This window comes from Cervus elaphus, chromosome 25 (genome assembly GCF_910594005.1).
Source record: "Cervus elaphus chromosome 25, mCerEla1.1, whole genome shotgun sequence".
In the NCBI taxonomy this organism is placed as follows: Eukaryota; Metazoa; Chordata; class Mammalia; order Artiodactyla; family Cervidae; genus Cervus; species Cervus elaphus.
The window spans coordinates 25,266,677-25,285,497 of NC_057839.1; the positions used below are offsets into that span (position 1 = coordinate 25,266,677).

Here is an 18,821-nt window from a genome sequence, read left to right on the forward strand (position 1 = left end):
GCCTTTGTGGTGATAGCATGCAGTGTGTGCATGTGTGCTAAGTTGTTTCAGCCGTGTCTGACTCTGCAATCCTATGGACTGCAGCCTGCCAGGCTCCTCTGTCCGTGGAATTCTCCAATACTGGAGTGGGTTGCCATGCCCTCCTCCAGGGGATCTTTCTGACCCAGAGATCGAGCCCATGTCTCTTCTATCTCTGGCACTGGCAGGCGGGTTCTTTACCCCTAGCGCCACCTGGGAAGCCCATCATGCAATAAGTGCTCCCAAACAACTGAATAACTGTCACAACAATTGGAACTCGAGCTGTGTGAGTTTTGATAGAAGCAGGAAGGGTCCAGTATTCTTCACTACCAGGAATCTAAGACAAATAGTTCATTACTGTTGGAGGTCCCCGTGCTCAGCACTGAATTATGAGCAGCTTCAGTTGTGTAGATGAAGAATAGTGGTGGGTGAGAGAGTCTGCAGGTGTGAATATGCTTCAAATTGACGTAACCACAATTAAATCAGTCAAAAAGTTCTATTCCAAAATGATTTGATAGTCAAGACTTTCTAGAACTTGAGCTCCAAATTATTAAAGATTAAAAAGAAAAAAAAAGATAGTGAAATTCATACTGTTCAGTAACTGCCAAAATTACATGAAAAGAACCTACAAAACAGAAATCTGAATTTTCACAATTAAGAAACAATACAATTCAGTGTCATTTTTTAAAAGTTTTTTTACTTAAAAAAAAGTTTGTATACATATGTATATTTACAAAAAGGTCTTCATAAACATAGGAAAAAAGTCAAAGGACTGCTTTGCTTATTAGAGGTTATCCCTAGAGAATATCCTTTCCTTATGCAATTAAAGTTAAGGGGAAAATGTTTTTAACAGCAGTCGAGTTACCAGAATTGAACTTTCCTGGTGGCTCAGATGGTAAAGAATCTGCCTGCAATGCGGGAGACCTGGGTTCAATTCCTGGGTCAGGAAAATCCCCTGAAAGAGGGCTGGGCAACCCACTTCAGTATTCCTGCCTGGAGAATCCCCATGGACAGAGGAGCCTAGCGGGCTACAGTCCATGGGGTCGCAAAGAGTTGGATAAAACTGAGCGACTAAGCACACACAAGTTACAAGAGTAGACTTAGAAGTTATTTTCAAAACTACTCTCTACACATATTTGCTAAACATAAACATGCAAGCGACCATGCCCTAATTTATTTTTTCCATTTTTAAAAATATGTTCTCCCAGCATAGTTGTGTGCTTCTTAAAAAATAAATACTTATCATCATTTAATGTCAGTTAATAGACATGACTTCTCTGTTTTCTGAGCCTTCCCTGCTTTTCATTTGCATTTTTATAGTTGATACCCAGGTTTAAAACTCCAAGAATTAATAAGTTCAAAAATCTAATTGTTTCAATAATCAGAACTAAATTTAGCCATAAGAAATAATTTTCAAGTTAAATTTTTGGAATATTATTTGCCAGAGTTTGAGGAGAACAAAAAGATTATGTGAACCAACCACTTCTTTTCACAGATAAGAAACAGACCTAGGAGACCAGCCTTAGGTCTTCACAAAGTGATGAGAACCCTCATCAATGTCCTACTGATGACATGCTTTATCCCACATTACATAATTTTGAAAGTTGCGTTTTCCATTATTCTAATAATTTCAAAATAGTAAGGAAACTATATTGCTCTCAAGATGCTGCATAATCTACACAAACTGCCTTTGTTAAATTAATGGTAACTTGTAAGGGAACTGTGAGTCTCTTTACATCATCCTCATCTGTACAGTCAAATGTTTAAGTGGGGAGTCTTCATAGTTACTTGCACTTATACTACAGTTTTTACTGAGTGCTTCTCTGGGTTAAGAATGGTGCTTCATTATCTTATCTAATCACCACCACTCACTCCATTTTCAAGATGAGAAATTTGAGGTTCAGAGAAATTAAGTGACTTTCTTGGAGTTCAGTGACAGGTGAGTGACTAAAGAGGATCTGCCTCCTTGGGCCCAGCATCCTTGTGCTGCCCCTGAAATGTAATCGTGCAGTTTCAAAACCACATTCAGGGACCAGGGTGGCTGGAATTCATCTGCCTGAGAACATTTCCCTGTGAGTCTCTGAATCTACGGAGAGCTACTAGAAATGCAAGAGCCACAGCTTCTAGACTGCAGCCTCAGACATAGACTGTCTTGCTCCAGCTTTGATGTAACTCCTCCTTTGGGCCTCCTGACCCACTTCCTAGGACGCTGGAGTTACCTGTCAGACTACAAAGGCTTTCTATTTTGTCCTAAGCACTGCGAGCAGTATGGAGGCAGAGAGCCCTGCGTGGTTCTCGGGCTTGGTTGCTGAGCCCCGACCCCACCCAGACAGGGCTACCTGAACTACACTCACAGTTCTCCATATCAGCACACAACCCACCATGGACTGCCAGGCCTCCGTGTGTTCTCCACACACCCCGGCCCCTAGCCCCAGGCCACAAAGCCTCTCTCCAAGTCCCTTTCACCTGTTTAACTGCTCTGCACTCTTCAGGACTTAGTAGTCCTCCCATTTCCTGGAAAACCCTTCCTGTATCCTCCCATTCCCAGCAGACTGGCCAGCCCCACCCTTGTCACCGGGCAGTCTGTTACCTCGTTAAACTTCATGGGCTTCCCCACGGCTGGGTCCCCAGCACCTTGGCACCTAGCTCACAGCAAGTCATTCCAAGAGTGTTCATGAAGGCATGACCCCACCCGGGTCAGGAGTGATGATAGCACTGACAATGGGCACTCACCCCGGCATGTTTACCACTCTGCCTTTCCGTTTTTCTAGAAAAACCACCCACAGACCAGACAAAAAGATCTGGAATGACCCTACATCTGATGTGCTTGCTTTCCTATAACCCTATGAGTTCCTCGGCACCTTGCCCATAGAGACCAGGCGGCTGATATAAACCTTGTAATGGATGCACCTAGGCCACAGTCAGCCTCTGTGCTCAAGCACTGAGCATATTTGTTCTCTGACTTGGGGGGTCTTGGATTACTCTGGGTGACAGCAATCCAGTTGTCCCCCTGGAGCCACAGAACACTGATGCCAGGACCTCCCGCGGGCACCAAACTCTACAGATGTTCAAGTCCATATACTATAAAACTGTGTAGTACAGTCAGCTCTCGATACCTGCAAGTTCTGTAACCATGGAAACAGAGGGTCGACAGGATGCTGCCTGACACCAAAATATTTTCCCAAGACTGTACCTCTGAAATTTTAACACAAATTAAAAGAAAAATCTGATTTGCTTTACCATAATGTATTGCAATTTTAAAAGAATTTTTCTTTTTAAACACTTGTTCAGTAAGACATGACTGTACATGGGATGACAGAGGAAAAACTTCTTAATAAGATTTATAAGGGGTTTTCCTTTTTTTAAAAAAAATATTTATTTATTTATTTGGCTGCACCTGGCCTTAGTTGCAGGATTTTCACTTACAGCATGCAAACTCTTAGTTGAGGCATGCGGAATCTAGTTCCCTGACCAGGGATCGAACCCAGGCCCTCTACATCGGGAGTGAGCAGTCTTGGCCACTGGACCCCCAGGCAAGTCCCTAAAAAGGCCTAAAAGTGGCAAAACTAATTCAGATACCAAGGAGCTTTAAATCAAAGAGTTCAGTAGAATTCACAATACGTATCGACTTCTGGGTAAACTCTGGGAGACAGTGAGGGACAGGGAGGCCTGGCGTGTTACAGTCCATGGAGTCGCAAAGAGTTGGACACAACTTAGCGACTCAACAGCAACAAGTGACTTCCGCAAATAGTCACGTTTATACTTAATACAATAGAATACCAAAAATTGTTCACTGCGGGGGGAATAAAAGCATATTAAAAATTATCTCACAGCAGAGACAAAATAAGTATTCTAGACAGAAGAAACAACATTTAGTGCACTGAGAGAAAAGAAGGGTCAGCCAGGGAAACAAAAATGTGAACCTAGCCCTGAATGACTGGAGCTAGGTTCAGGAGGGGGAGCTGAGAGGGGCGCAGAGCCAATTACCACGAGCTTCTGAACTACATTAAGGAGTCTGGACTTTATTCTCAGGATGAAGAAAAGTTTTTTTTTTTTCCTCTCTGAGTTCACTTATTCAAAGATAGAACACGGCCATTCAAAATCGTAGAGCACAATATCAACAGAGTTTAAAGCTAGGGGATTAAGTTGAATTGTTCTATTTAATTTACATTAATAAATATCTTAAAAGAAGCAAATGTAGATTTTAAGATTTATTAAGGCACTAATGACCCAAGTAACTAGGAGAATCTAAGTTGAGAGTGATATTGTGTGATTTTCAGGTTGAAAGACTACAGTAACATATATGTCAATTAGACAGCAGCAAATACAAAAGCATCTTTTGAACTGTACAGTATACTGTATGAAGGAGTTCATTCTATAGCATTTCATCATTCTCCTGGCCTCAGTTTGTGCACAGAAGACCTGCTGGACACCAGCAATTCACATTACATACATTATCCACCACTCACAAGGTGTAAAATCTATCTTACACATGTATAACATGCATGAACAGAAATTATTCTTGAATGCCAGAAACAGTGCCAGTTATTTCTGACAGACTTGGGATTTCCCACCTTTGCCACTGATTAACTATCTGAACTGTTTAAGCCTGTGTTTCCGTTTCTTCATTTTTAAAATGAGAAGACTCAGCTAGATTTTGTCTACTGAAGTGTCAAGATCAGACTTCCACAGTAGAAACCTCACTCTAACTGCAGTGCAGAGAGCGACTGGGGAGGACATGTCCAGGAGCCAGAGGCTGGTTAGGAAGAAGCCTTGCAAGAACTGGGAGGAGGTGACAGAGGCCTGACCCTGGGTTAGCAGCTGTGGGGGTGGATTCCAGGGCTAGCAGACAACTGACAACAACAGAACTGGAGACTGACTGGATGCTGAGGGCGAGAAGGCCAGCCTGAGAGCACAGCCGCTCGGAGGTGGTGGCCGGAATTAAACCAGTGGCACTCCAAAGGACCAGGAGATCTGACCGGGAGGATGGAGATTCAGTTTGGGTGTGTGGTGGCAGCAGCTGGCTGAGCTGCACCTCCTGGAGAAACTATTCCAGAGGCAGGGGGACGCAGGGTTCCGTCACTGAAGCCAAGGCATTTCAGGCACCAAAATATTATAAAAACAATTCAGCGAAGATACAACTAATAGTCTTCTGATGGATCTTTTTCTCTCCAGTCAATGACATTCTTTAAGGATCTTTGTATAAAACTTGAAATGTGATTATTTAAGAATTGAGCCCTTTGTGCAAGAGTGAGATCTGAAATAAAGAAATGTATTTGGGAACGTCAAAATATTTGAAAATTTAGTATGTGATAAAGTGGATACTTTTAATCAATAAACAATGCTGGGACACCTAGCCAATCATTTGGAGAAAATCAAGTTGGGGCCTTAAACTTCAGATAGATCAGAGACTTTTTTTTAATCTATAAAAATAGTACTAGAAAAGATTAGTGAATTTTTATAAACTTGTGGTAGGGAATAATAACAGCTATTACCTACATAGCGTTCATCATGCACCAAGCACTGTTTACAGTGTTTATACAAACACTTTGTCCCTGCAACAACTCTGAAGTAATATCTCCATTTTATAGTTGAGGAAATTGAAGTGCTAAGAAGTTAAGTAACTTCCGAGGTACACTACTTGACCGTGCTGAAACTCTGACTAGAACTCAGACATCTGTACTCTGAACCACTACACAGCACAGTCTCTCTGTAAGACCATTCAGAAAGAGAGGGAGAGAGAGAAAGAAAGAAATGAAATCTGAAGGAATATTTAAAGCCTCTTTATGGAACAACAGTATAGTTGAAATTCATAAATGATAACAGAGGAGAACATTTCCAATAAATGTCAAGCTAATATTCTAATACATAATAAAAATCAATAAGAAAAAATAAACAATTTTCTCTCGTGTGAAAGTCACAAAAGAAGCAGGAAATTGTTAATAAATACAAGTTGTACTATGATGCTAATAAGCTAAGAAATGCAAATTAAAATAAGAAACCATCTTTCATAGACTGATAATATCAAACACTGGCAAGAATGTGAAGCAACGAGCACCCTCACATACCGTGAGATGAATGTAAGGTGGCACAATGTTTTACAGGGCAATTTGGCTAAACGATAAAAATTTTAAATATGCATAATCCTTTGACTCAGCAGTTTTACTTCTGAATATTTGTTTTACAAAACCAAATGCACAAATATCTGAAAATGTACATACAGTGGTAGTCACTGTAGCGTGATATAACAACCAAACAATAAACAATATGTTTAGAAAGAAGAGACTGGTTAATGAGACAACCAAATGATGGAATGCTATGCAGTCATGAAAATGACAGCTCTTTGTTCATCATCAAGATAATAAACAAAATGCTGTTAAGGAAAAAAATACTGTATAGCAGTCTACACAGTACTGCTACTATAGTACATAGTACCACATAGTACATAGTAGTACTACCTAGTTCTTTTGTTAAAAGATAAATGTTTAAAATAAATTGTTCTGTTGCTTTCAAAAGGACTGTCTAACCATTTTATTAATAAAGCTTAATCTAAAAATTCTGAATTCAGAAAAATCACAAGGACCGTATCTAACAGTGTAGAAATGCCAGTGTGCCAGAAAAACTGAAACGTATTTACAAATTTCGAAATAAGTTTATACTGACATTAAAAGTTTTTCAGGAATGTTAGTATCTACATTAATTAATGTCACATCTTTTTTTTTTTAATCTAAGGATCAATGAAAACAATCTGATTTATTACCCAAGAAGCATTTAAGAATATCAATAAAATCCAGATAATAAATAGTAGGTACAGCCAATTAATTATTTTGAAAGAGAAAAAAAAGAAATGTGAAATGTCTTTCTCAAAACACTGAACATCTTAAGACATGTGAACATCAAGAATTCAACCCTTTCGCAAGCAAACATCTTATTAGACCAAAGTCCTCACAGTAATTAAATAACTTGGTCAACATTGCAAAGCTGGCGCTTACTGCCTGACTTCTCACAGTCTAGCTAGGAGAAAGGGCAGTATATATTGGTGGTGGTGATTAACTGTTAAAGCATTTTTTTTTAATTGCATGATATAAAATGACTCAGGCCAACAAACAGAGCAAAAAAATTCTGCTACACAGCCAATCCACAGGACGTTTGTAATGAGCAGCATCCAATTTTATGTAATTCTAAAGAACACTTCATTTATTCAGCACCAAGGCTACAGGACCACCTCTTCCAGATAATTTAGATGTTTACCACTTTGAGGATCAAAATACTCTCTATGACTATCATGGACAGAAAACTTCCTTAATATGTTACAAGCTTCCTAACTTAGTTGACTGAGTGGAGGGAAACACAACAATCTTGCAAGCCACAGTCATTATCATTACAGAAGACAAAACCAATCATATAATCTTGATCACTCTCATTTTACAAATAAAGAAGTTGATACCCCGAAAGTAATGTGGGAAAGTGCTGTGATTTAATAAATTCATAATCTTAGCAGTGATCCAGCTGTGTGGAAGCAAACGCTCCAACACCAGGTGGCCGCCAACTGCAATGTCCTAATGTCCTCTCGGCAGGTCCCTTTCTCCTCCCTTCTTCTTCTCACCTGGCAGGTCTCTGCCTATATTCTGCCTGTAGGGAACCTGTCTCTTGCTCAAAGCATGGGTCTTCTAACTGGCTGCTTTTAATTGCTACACATAGCTTAGGGACACCAAATAGACAAGGCTACAAGAATAATAAAGAAATGTCAGCAAATCCTGAGTGAATGCCCCTGGAACTCTTCTAAGTGTAAAATCAAAGAACTTCAAAGCGCAGATTTTGTTACAGGCCCTTTGGCAGGGCAGAGCCTTCTTTTCTTACTTCTTAGTGCTAAACCGTGTTCCAGATAAGGGAGGGTGCCAGGTTTAGTTACCACCAGTAAACTTCAAAACATTTTCTGTTAACGTGGGTTCTTGGTTCCTGAAATCTCACATAGTACTTGTCTGGCAAATCTTTTCTTTAATGCAAATGTGAACTATTTATCCCAAGTTGAATCATTATCAGTAGCAAATTCATAAATTTTGGATGAAGTAGGGTAATTGGGACAAAAATCCTAAACATGGTATCCTAAATTTAGATAACATTCTGAGAACTCAGAAAAAGGAATCATTGTATTAATGCATAACAGCTCCAGGTGTATATTTATTTATATACAGATGTGCACACACACACACGTGCACACACATACGCGCGCGCGCGCACACACACACACTTTCAACTCCCTGGTAAGAGCACAACTAAATACACGGAGCAAACACTTCTTCCTACAGCATATTATCATGCAGTATAGCTCTTTCCTCTGTACCACTTAAGCCATCCTGTGGCCTTTGGTGTGTCTAATACTTCAGATACCTCCTAATGAATCTATCACACACTGAATATTTGGAAACACCAATCATCTAGGCTTTTGCCATTTAACCCCATTTCAGCTAAGTCTTGACTACATCTGACCAAAGGGGAAGAACAGACAATCCACTGGTTTGATCTTGCAACATCATAACTACCTGCATCCATTTATTCAACAAATTCTTACTGCGGATATACTCTGGGCCAGGCATTTTGTTAGGTTCTGGGTTCCTACCCAGACAAAGGCTCTGCCCACTTATGTCCTTTCAGTCTTCAAGGGAAGGCAACCATTCATCAAATGAGATAAATACAAAATCAAAACACTAACAGTAAGGACATGGAGCTACAAAGCCAGTCTAGGAGACCGGTCTGAACAGGGCGGAGCTGACTCCGACTGGGAAAAGTGCTCCAGGAGAGACAGCAGGCGGTACCACAAAGGCCTGTGGCAGAGGTGGTGTGCTGAGTCAGGAAACGAAGGCAGTCCTGCTGAGAATAAGGGCGTGTGTGATCAGAGATGGGCCCAGGGAGGCAGCCAGGGGCGAAACCAGGCAAGGACTCTGTAGGACATCTTAAGAATTCCGTGATCTTTATCCAAAAAGAAAGCATCTGAACGTTTTAAAATTCAATTTACTTTTTTACAGGAAAATTGCTACACTCAGATTTACATTTTAAAATGATGACTCTGGTCGCAATACGGAGAACCAACTGGAAGGGAGGAAGTAGGAGACAGGGAGCAAGTGAGGAGGCTACTATGTCAGTTCAAATGAGAGATCACGGAGACCTGGGCTAGGAATATGGTAACAAACCACGTCACCAGCCTCTGATAAGGAACTGAAGACCCGGCGTTGTCAAGGGTAACTACTCGGTTCTGGTCCTGCCACTTCAAGAGCAGAGAACTCGTGAGTATGAGTAGGGTAAGGTGTAAGGAAAATCCTAAATTTGGTTTTAGATACCTGAATATGGATGTGTTCTGTAGAGAGGTGTGGCATCTAGGAGAGGTCATGGCTAGGAAAATAAACTCTGTACTCATTCAGGAAAGGCCAATAGTTGATCTAAAGGCATTAATGAGACTGGGGCGGGGGTGGAAGAGAGGAAATGACAGAAGGCCTGGACCTGAGGATGTTCTAATATTAATGCTCAAGAAGCTGAGGAGCCATTAAAGAAGGGTTGGCAGGGTTAAGAAGACAATCAGGAGGGCTTACCCATCAGCACAAAAAACTAGACACTCAAACCCCAGAAACTCAATTTTCTCAATATTTGACACTTTACACATGCCTCCAATTACTTTGTAACTACACTGAGTTATTAAGCTAATTCTGTAAGGTTTATATTATATAAAATTGATCAACATTATTAATCACTGCTTGCTAAATACCAATTACTGCTACAAAATACCAAGCAATACACCAAAACTCATAAGAAATAATTCCTGCCTTCAAAACTTGCCTTAAGCTAGGTTATGATTAAAATCACATTAAGTCATGAGTCAGTGTATCTTCTGATACACTTATTTAAAAATTAATTCATCCTAACACTTTGGGAAAATTAATTCATCCTAACGCTCGTCCTAACACTCTTAGAAAAGACCTTGATGCTGGGAAAGATTGAAGGCAGAAGAAGGGAATGACAGAGAATGAGATGGTCGGATGGCATCACCGACTCAATGGACATGAGTTTGAGCAAGTTCCAGGAGATGGTGAAGGACAGGGAAGCCTGGGGTGCTGCAGTCCATGGGGTCGCAAAGAGTGGGACGAGACTGAACACCACCACTCACATGCATCCAATATTCACGGGTGCCAGACACTAGTCTAGATGATGGGCAATGGCATAAAGAATAAGACAGAGTTCCTTGTCTGTTAGCAATTGATATTTAGTATTCAGAATGCTGTAAGACCAGTTTGAATATTATTTGATGCTTTATCAGTTGAATGGTTATTTAGGCCATAAAGGAAGACAATAATCCCAACTATTTATCAACAGTACAATCTCCACCCCCCACCCCGATATCTACCCTCTTCCTCCTCCACATACGCTCATCATCATGCTTACTGTGACACTTAGTTAACACATTAACTACAGCACTGTGTGAGCTCCAGGCACTTGCTTCAGTCTTCCAGAGGACTGAAGGTCTCATCAGCAACTCCCAGCTGACAGACTGCATTTTCAGAAATACACTCTTGGTGGGTCTTAAGAACTTAACAGCTCTTGGCTCTCTACAACATCTCAATCTATTAAACCAAACTAACCAGACTGGTTATTTCAAAGGATTCTATCGCTAACAGTACAGAACTCCTTTCCATACCAAACATACCTAAACCAACCCATGGGCCAGAGTAAATGAGACAAGGATATCTTCTTGATTATCTTATAGCCTAGAGGATACTTTATGTGTTTCCCAATGTTATTTTCCTAACTAGCAGAGTTGCTTGTACTAATAATAAAGCCTGAATTTTAAAAACAGTGTTGGCAGATCCTGTTGCTTGCTCCTATACCCCTTCTTATTTTTCTCTTCAAGAAAGAAAAAAAAACACACACATCTGAACTTGAAGTTCCATACTCATACCTTTTAAGAGTATAGGCAGAAGTAGTTTGAAAGTAATCTGTACTCCTTTTGCCATTGCTGTGGAAATGGAAAAGCTACAGTATATATCTGTCCTAAGAAAGGGAAAGAGACCAAAGGGAAAGAGCAAAAACTAGCAGATCAAAGGTACAAGCAGAACAAAGCTTTCACCTTTAACTACTGTTCTGGAAGGTCAACTATTCCTCAGAAAGCTAGGGAAGTACGACTGTATTCACTGCAGAGATACAGTGTGAAATGCTGTGGGTGAGATTCAGAGCACTGATCCTTAATCTAGGTGCCCCTCTCTAGTTCCATGTCTCTTACAACACTTAACATGGTAGTGTGAAACCTCTTCATAATACAATCTGCCAGCAGAAACAGAGGCTGTGTGCATTGATGACATTTTTCTCTACCATCCAGGAAATTACCTCGCAGAGGTTCATAAAAGTTGGATGAATGAAATCTAAAACAAGTACAAACAAATAGGGTCTGACTCTACTGAAACAGGTTCCATGTGTGATGATTAAAATGAATGTGTGGTATTATATTAGCTTCTTTATTTCCTTCTACTTATAACATAAACCGCACAAATCAAGAAACCTCAGAAACACTCAACACTAATCAACCATTCTCCCTGACTAACACAATGAAATGATCTAAGTACAAATCACTTATTCTCCTTGCCTAACATGATGAGGTGATCTAAGCACAGTTTACCTGTATTACATGTATGAGTCCAGGTTACAAACACCATGCTTTATGGACACGTCAGGAGACAAACGTATGGCAATGGTACTGGGTAGAAACCTATCATTCTCACATTGACTCTTTTTTTTTTTTTAATTCTCACATTGACTCTTGAAGGACAACTTCCTCCTTCAAATCATTAATCTGGTCATTAATTTGTAAAAGAAAGTGGAGACAGCAGAGAGGGATGGATAGAAATGGACTGTGCAGAGACCTTCATGGACTGGAATCCTAGCCTGTTTTCCAGTCATGTGATCACGGGGCCTTAGCATCACACATGAGTTTCTACCTCTTGAAAACAGAAATTACAACACATTGGAAGGATGCAGACATGATGAAATGAGCTAATATATAACTTGCCTGACACACAGAAGGCAAGAATAGTGACTATATAAAAGTACTTCTACTTGATCAATGAACATGTTTATTAACCACAGCAAAAATCCTCTTATTCTCTTGCAAGAAACACCCAACTGGCACAGTTAGCTTTGCAGTGAGCATTTATAAATGAACATTTCCTTCAATTCTGTTTCTGATTATTTCTTTCGTGTTTCAAAATATTCTTAAATTATTTCTTAAGAACAACTTTGGTTGATTTTTAATAGTGCATATATTTCCTCACATTAATGTTTTTTACCCATTTACATTTTAAAATAATTCTAATTTTCAGCTTAAGATATAAAAAGAGGCCAGGACTGAAGAAAACAACCAAGTCCAAGGAATATACCTGGTACATCTGATACAGCAAGGCATTTCAAGGTTAAAAGTGCAATATACTGCAGATCTTAAGGAGCCTCTGGAGACTAATGCTTCTCCATGCCACATTCTCCTATTGCCTTCCTCAAAGAGAAATAACCCTCAGCCCAAGAAAATTGGATACAAAATGCAAAAGTTGTGCCTTCTAACTCAGAGAACTTCTGAATGCCCCATGTTTTTCCTCAGGGAAATCCATTCCCTATTAACTGCCCCAGCCACCCCAGCATTTCTTCTGGAATGCTCCCAGCAACTGTCAAGGGCTGATCAGCAGACAGCCTAGGCAAGCTGTAGCTGGTTCTTTTGCTCTTGTTGAAAGCAAAGAACACTCCTTTCATTCCATATTTTGAAATCTTCCAAGTCAGTAAGTCAGCAACCATTTCTAAAACGTGCAACATATGCTTGAGGTACTATAGGAGATGTGAAAAAGAATATCAATGAACAGAGCTACTTCCTGTTTTTTTGTATCTAGCAAAATGGGAGTTATTATAGCATATTGGAAATAATGTATTAAGGAATGTTGGTTAACCAGTCACTCATGCCAGAATCAGATATGAAAAGAAAACTAAAGTTGGCAACAATTGTAGTTCTAATATTTCTCTTTCAGAATTATATTTAATAATCTTTGAAGAATGCATTCATTTTCTTACCTGATTCAAAATTAAACTTGGAGACAATTCCTAACTACAAAACTTACAAATTCATGTAAGACTAACTGATGTAACTACTTCTGTCATTTTATAAAATCACCAATTTTTAAAAAAAATTTATTTTGGGCAATAATTTTCCTACACCTCCTTTAGTAAAAAGTCACTAAATTATATTTTTAGTCCAGAAGCTTCTAAAAGGAAGTGAAAGCTGAGGGCTATATGAGGATATAAAAGCAGCCTATGAAACAGCTTCAGTTTTAAGGAAAAACTAACATTAACAAGTACAGCATATCTTGTTCTTTCATGGGGCCAGCAAATTGATAGTTAGGTGTTTTTTTTTTAAGTTACAAAAATAGGATGGAGTAATTATATCTACCAAACTCACAATAGCCTGTTCAATGGAGAGTAACACTGTAATTTCTCTTCAAAGACAGTAAATAGGAAGAAAAAGCCCCTAATTCTGTAATAGAAGGAAAAATCCCAAACCCTTGGGCGCCACTTACAGGCAAAAAACTTTCACTGATTTCAGTTACTAACCTGAAAAAGGGGTGGACTTAAAATCTTCTATTTTTAATATCAGTATTATTTATATTATTTACACTACAAAATTATATTTCCACAATTTCAATTTCTGCACCCAAAGATCAAAAACTAAAGGAAATTATGAAATTTTAAAACTTTAGGAATTCTCTTTAAAAAAATATGACAGGTCTTAACAGATGGGTGTCCAGATGTATGGTACTACTGAAACATAAAAATATTTCAAAATCTCAATGTTAGATGATCCTACTAAAGTATGAATGTAACTATTATCCAAAAAGTAAAGTTCAATTACGATTTTACTGCTTACAGTCAAAGTGCTTATACCAACAGCTTCAAATGAATTTCAACCCCATGAACAAGGAAATATGGAAAAAACTCACTATTTCAAAAGTAGAGGAAATCAGTATTTTACTATAAATGAAATGTTTAACATTTGGGATGAACAAACAGCATTCTAGCCAGTGAAATTCATTTTAAGAAATGATTTTGCCGATTAGTCTATTATTTCATATACTATGCAATTATAATCCACCCTTTCAAAAAAGGGGAGGGGGAAAACTAGCTTATAAAATGCAAAAATTAAACACGGATTACTCACCCCCTGAATTTTATCTGCTTTCACTTTCGTCCTCTTATTTTGTGTGGAGACAACACTAAACATCTATACATTAATTTGACAGTGGTTCCTCTTCTACTATATTCATAGCTCGTTAAGATGCCTAGAATGCTGAGGCTTGCTAAATTATTTACTGCATCCAAAAACTTGGTTATCATGGGAATAAGACAAAATTCACCTCTCAAATTCTGGGTTTAATATCTTTAACTGGACCTCACTTGTAGTAACAATCGCCTACAACGAATCATTCCAGTCAAGTTCTAATGCAATCTGCAAAGGAGCAGTAGTGTAGAGAAACATAACCCTTGTAAGACTAAGCTACATGTACAAGTGCACACAGGAAACTAGCATAGTCACAAGTCTCCGTTCCTCTCGACACTGCCACGGCACACTGCTGACCACATTTTTAGGGTTCCCTCCCCCGCGAGGTGGGGAAAGAGAAGGGGCCAACTTCTAAGTAGCAATCAACACACTGCGGTTTTAAACAATCAAGTTGCCCCCCCAAGTGCCAAATCACTAGATAATTAACGAAAGCCAATGACTCCTACTGTCAAATTCGTTTCACAAGGGAAACCAATAATACAAGGCAGTCTTTAAAGCACTAAGAATGAAGGTCAGGAAACCCTACAGGGAAACGGGTGACTATCGCAACATTTCCAGCAACTCAAAATACCCCTCAAACCTGTGCTCTGCATACACTAGTTAGATTTAAAAACAAACAAAAACAAGGACTGTGGCTGTCACATTTAAAAGAATTTCCTTAAACAAAAATTTCTAGTTGCCAAAAGAGTCAGGCCAGGAACGGCTGGCCTGAGTTACCTTGCACAGACCGTAACGCGCAGGCAGCCCAGGGCCCCGGAAAACACCGCACCGGGTCCCTTGGAATCCCGCGGCGGCCCGCGCAGCTGCAGGGAGCAGGAAGCACCGCACCCGCGCCGCGGTCCCCAACCACGCCGGAGAGGCTGCGGGGAGGGGGCACCACCGCTTTGCAAGTGAATGGCTGACACATCCGGTCCTGGCTCTTACACCACTCCGCCAAATGCAAACTTCAAAGGCCGAATTCAAACTCCAAACAGAAGTCACTCAAGTCTCCGTGGTGCGGTCTGCATTCCCCAGGAAACTAGGAGTCCCTCGGGGGACGCGATTAGAAAACTCTCTGTCCTCACACCCCGCAAGCCCCCGAGAGCTTGCAGCCCGTCAGCCCGCACCGCTTTGACAGGCGTTACGGAGCCGTTCACCCGGAACCCCCTGCGGCCGCGCTCGGGGCGCGCCGCCTCCGTTCCGGCCCGACCTCCGGGTACCTGCCTAGAGGCTCTGCCTGTCACGGCCCGGGGGACCCCACCGCTTTCTGCGCCGCCGCCCTCCGGCCCCCCAACTCGGCCTCGGGCAGGGCTGCCCACCTACTCCGCCCACCTACACCGCCCGCCCGCAGGCTCAGGCCTCACCCCCGCGCCCCCCGGGACTCAGGTCCGGGGTCGCCGCCGCCGCACTGCTGCTCGCCTCTTCCAGTCTGACCCGGAGGGCAGCGCCAGCGTCCTGTTCTGGGGCCCCTCGGAGAGCCCCGATTCCAGGAGCCCCACAAAGCCAGCCCGGTCCCCCACACCTTATCTCAACTGGTCCAAGCAGCGCGGCTCGCACGCCTGTCACATGTCTGCAAACAATAACAAACTCTCCAGCACGTCCCCGCCCCGGGCCCCCGTCCGGTCCCCCAGGCCAGGTCTGGGGCGCCGCCCGACGCTGGAAGGGTCAAAGGGGGTGCCCGAGGGCTCGGGTCCCGGATAGCCGCGCGCAGCCTTGCTTTGCGGAGCCCTGGGACGCCCTGCGCGATGCCGGGGTTCATTCATTGCACTAGCCCGCCCGCCCCCCAAGTCCCCGCCGCTCCCCGGGCCGCGCTGCTCACCCGGCTGGGGCCGCCGCAGTCGGCTCGGCGGCGGGCGTCCGCTTCTCCCCCGGCTCGGCCCCCGCGGGGCTCTGGGCGCCGCTGTCCGGTGCGGCCGCCGGCTCGGCAGGGTGGGCGCCACCGCGGCTCGCGGCTCCGTGGGGCGGCGGCACCGCCACAGGCTGGAAACCGCTCCCGCCCGCCGCCGCGTCCGGGGGCTCCGGCGACGGGGAAGTAGAGGAGGACGGCGGCGAGGCGGCGAGGAAAAGCGGCGGCTCGGGCAGCTGGTCCAGCTCCACACTCCGCACTTTGCGCAGCTGCCGCCGCCTCCAGTCCGCCCGCTCACGGCCCCCACTGCCCGCCTCCCGCAGCAGCCCCGCGGCTGCCGCGGGCGCGCTGCTCGCCTTGAGGGTCCCTCTGCCGCCGCCCGCTTCGGGGCTCGCCGCCCCGGCGCCCGGGAATCCCGAGGACGAGGCGCGATTCCCCGCCGCCGCCGCCATTTTCTCTCGCGGGCTACATTCGCTCGGCCCCTGCGAGGGAGGGAGGGGGCGGGGAGAGTGCAGGGGGCGGGGGGCGGGCTCTGCGCATCTAGCGTAGGGCTGGCTGCGCCAACTGCGTGAGCGCGGCCCTTCGGGCGCCCGGACGGGCGGGCGCGCGGGGTTCAGTGGGGGGAGGACGGGCCGCAGGTTTCGGTGGGGAGCGGGCTCTTAGCTCAGCCCCGCACGCGGGCCGCCGCGGTGGCGCTGCGGGGGCGCGCTGGGGTTCGCGCGCCTCACCCGCCGCGCCGCCAGGTAGTCCCGGGCTGCACCGGCGAGAGGAGGAGCCTCGGCGGCAGAGCTCCGCTTCCTCTCCGCCGCAATCTCGGCCCGGCTCGGCAGGCGCTCGCCCTAAGGGAGTTGCAGTTCGAGCTTTGATGGACGGTGCGTTGCAGGGGGCACAAGCCAGAGGGTCTGCAGTCTGTCATTCGCCTGCCCGTTGCAGTGGGCGTCGGGGAACCCAGGCGCGGACCGACCTACCCCCACCCCCGCCTCCACTCCGCGCGGGACGCGCAGGTGGCGCCCGGGGCGCTCGCCTGTTGCAAAGCGAAAGAAACCCAATGTTCAGCTGACGTGACGCCGCGGACCCAAAACACAAACTTATTAAAAAAAAAAAAAATTTCCTCATCTTTTGCCCACCCCCACATCGTACTACAAATAAAACAGAAGTTTCTGGAATATCGTGTTCAAAACCTGAAATCACAGGTTTGGGACGTCCTCTTCACCCACTGTCTCGCCCCCAGCTAGAGGGAGACAGAGAAGACCGGGCCACGGGGTCGGGGGCGGGGGGAGGGTGGGGTGGTCGAGGTGAATTGTTATACATCTTTTTCTTTTTATTCCTCCGCTGCCTTTGGGAAAGGCAGATATGCAGGACCGCAGACAGCATGCTTGGGGAAGGAACCAGGAAGTGCCGGCTACTGTCATCCTCCGCCAGGTTCTGACCCTCCCCGAGTCCTATGCCTCTGGCTGCACGTCCCTCTTCCCGGCAGGGTCGGGCTGCCGTCGGCTTCCCTCCGCCCCCACCCCCCGGAGCCCGAGCTCCCCGGCGCGGCGTCACGAACCCTGCGAGTCCCTGAGGGCGTCTGGCGATAAGGTGCTTCGGAATGGAAAAGGCACCATTTACATGTTAATGATTTTAGACCTTTCTGTTCGCTTCCGTGTCGCGTTTACTTCTCCCCTCCCTCCTTTTCCTCCAGCCGGTGTGTCTGGGCTGAGAAATCTCCCTTAAGCCGGGAACAGAGTCCCTAGATTTATTTTGTGAAACGGGAATTAAGGCGGGGGTGGGGTGGGGGAGCGTCGTGGAGGGAGAGAGCTGCTCTGGAAGAGAAAGGAGAGCGCTAACTTGTCAGTATGCATATATTTAGACAAAAGTCTAAACTGTCTACAAAATAATTCCTTTGATTTCTTGGAAACAGATAAAATGAAAACCTCTTTCTTGGCTATAAATGGTAACTGAGGAGGATGGTGATATCCGAGGGATTTTTAAAGCGGGTTCAGATTTCATATTAGCTCCGTGTTAACTGCTACAAAGTCTGCCATAAGCTAGTTTTAGTTACATCCAACGGTACAAATTTTGAAACTTTAGATAAATCTGTTAAAATTTGAAGTCTACAGTTAGGCTATGATTATACAGTCTTTTAATGGTAGCCAAGTGTATCATCCACAGCAAACAGTAGTTATTTCCTAGGTCTTCCCGGATTGTTACACCCACCAAAACCTCCATGGGGAAGGATAAACTTGTTTCTTTCTTATTTAGATTAGAAAACCTTTACATTTGCACACACATACCCTAGGTAACTGTAAATGAGAAAAATAAGTAGATGCCTTCAGCTTTTCAAAAGTGTTCCAGTTTTGAAGTTTGGCCAGAGTAGCAAAACAGAACGGGATCCAGTGAAACATTTACTTTAGCCTCTTCATCTGTGCTCAGTGATGAAAACGGGACCCAGCGAGAAGAGCACGCTACTATCAACTAGCCACAGTCTCTGGCCTCCATCCATCACACCGCCATGGCGAAACCTTAAGTGCTGGTCTTTCACCAGGTTTTTGGTGCTTTGAGTCATTTCCGCCTTTAATCTTTTATGTATATATTCGAGTTGTCATTATGCACCGTGCACTGACAAACTTATTTTTTAAG

At 43.8% G+C, this 18,821-nt stretch overlaps 1 protein-coding gene across 3 annotated transcripts in view; it reads right to left on the minus strand.

Moving 5' to 3' along the window:
- Positions 1-16,680, minus strand: part of MAP3K1 (mitogen-activated protein kinase kinase kinase 1) — a 73,687-nt gene extending 57,007 nt beyond the window's left edge. The window contains exon 1 of one of the 3 annotated variants that reach the window (XM_043887515.1): positions 16,173-16,680. In XM_043887515.1, coding sequence (XP_043743450.1) covers positions 16,173-16,651 — 479 coding nt within the window. In that variant the 5' untranslated portion in view covers positions 16,652-16,680. Of the gene's footprint in view, positions 1-15,091; positions 15,589-15,717; positions 15,883-16,172 lie in introns of those variants that run through there. The other 2 variants (XM_043887516.1, XM_043887517.1) reach the window with 2 other exon arrangements.
- Positions 16,681-18,821: the final 2,141 nt, after the last annotated feature.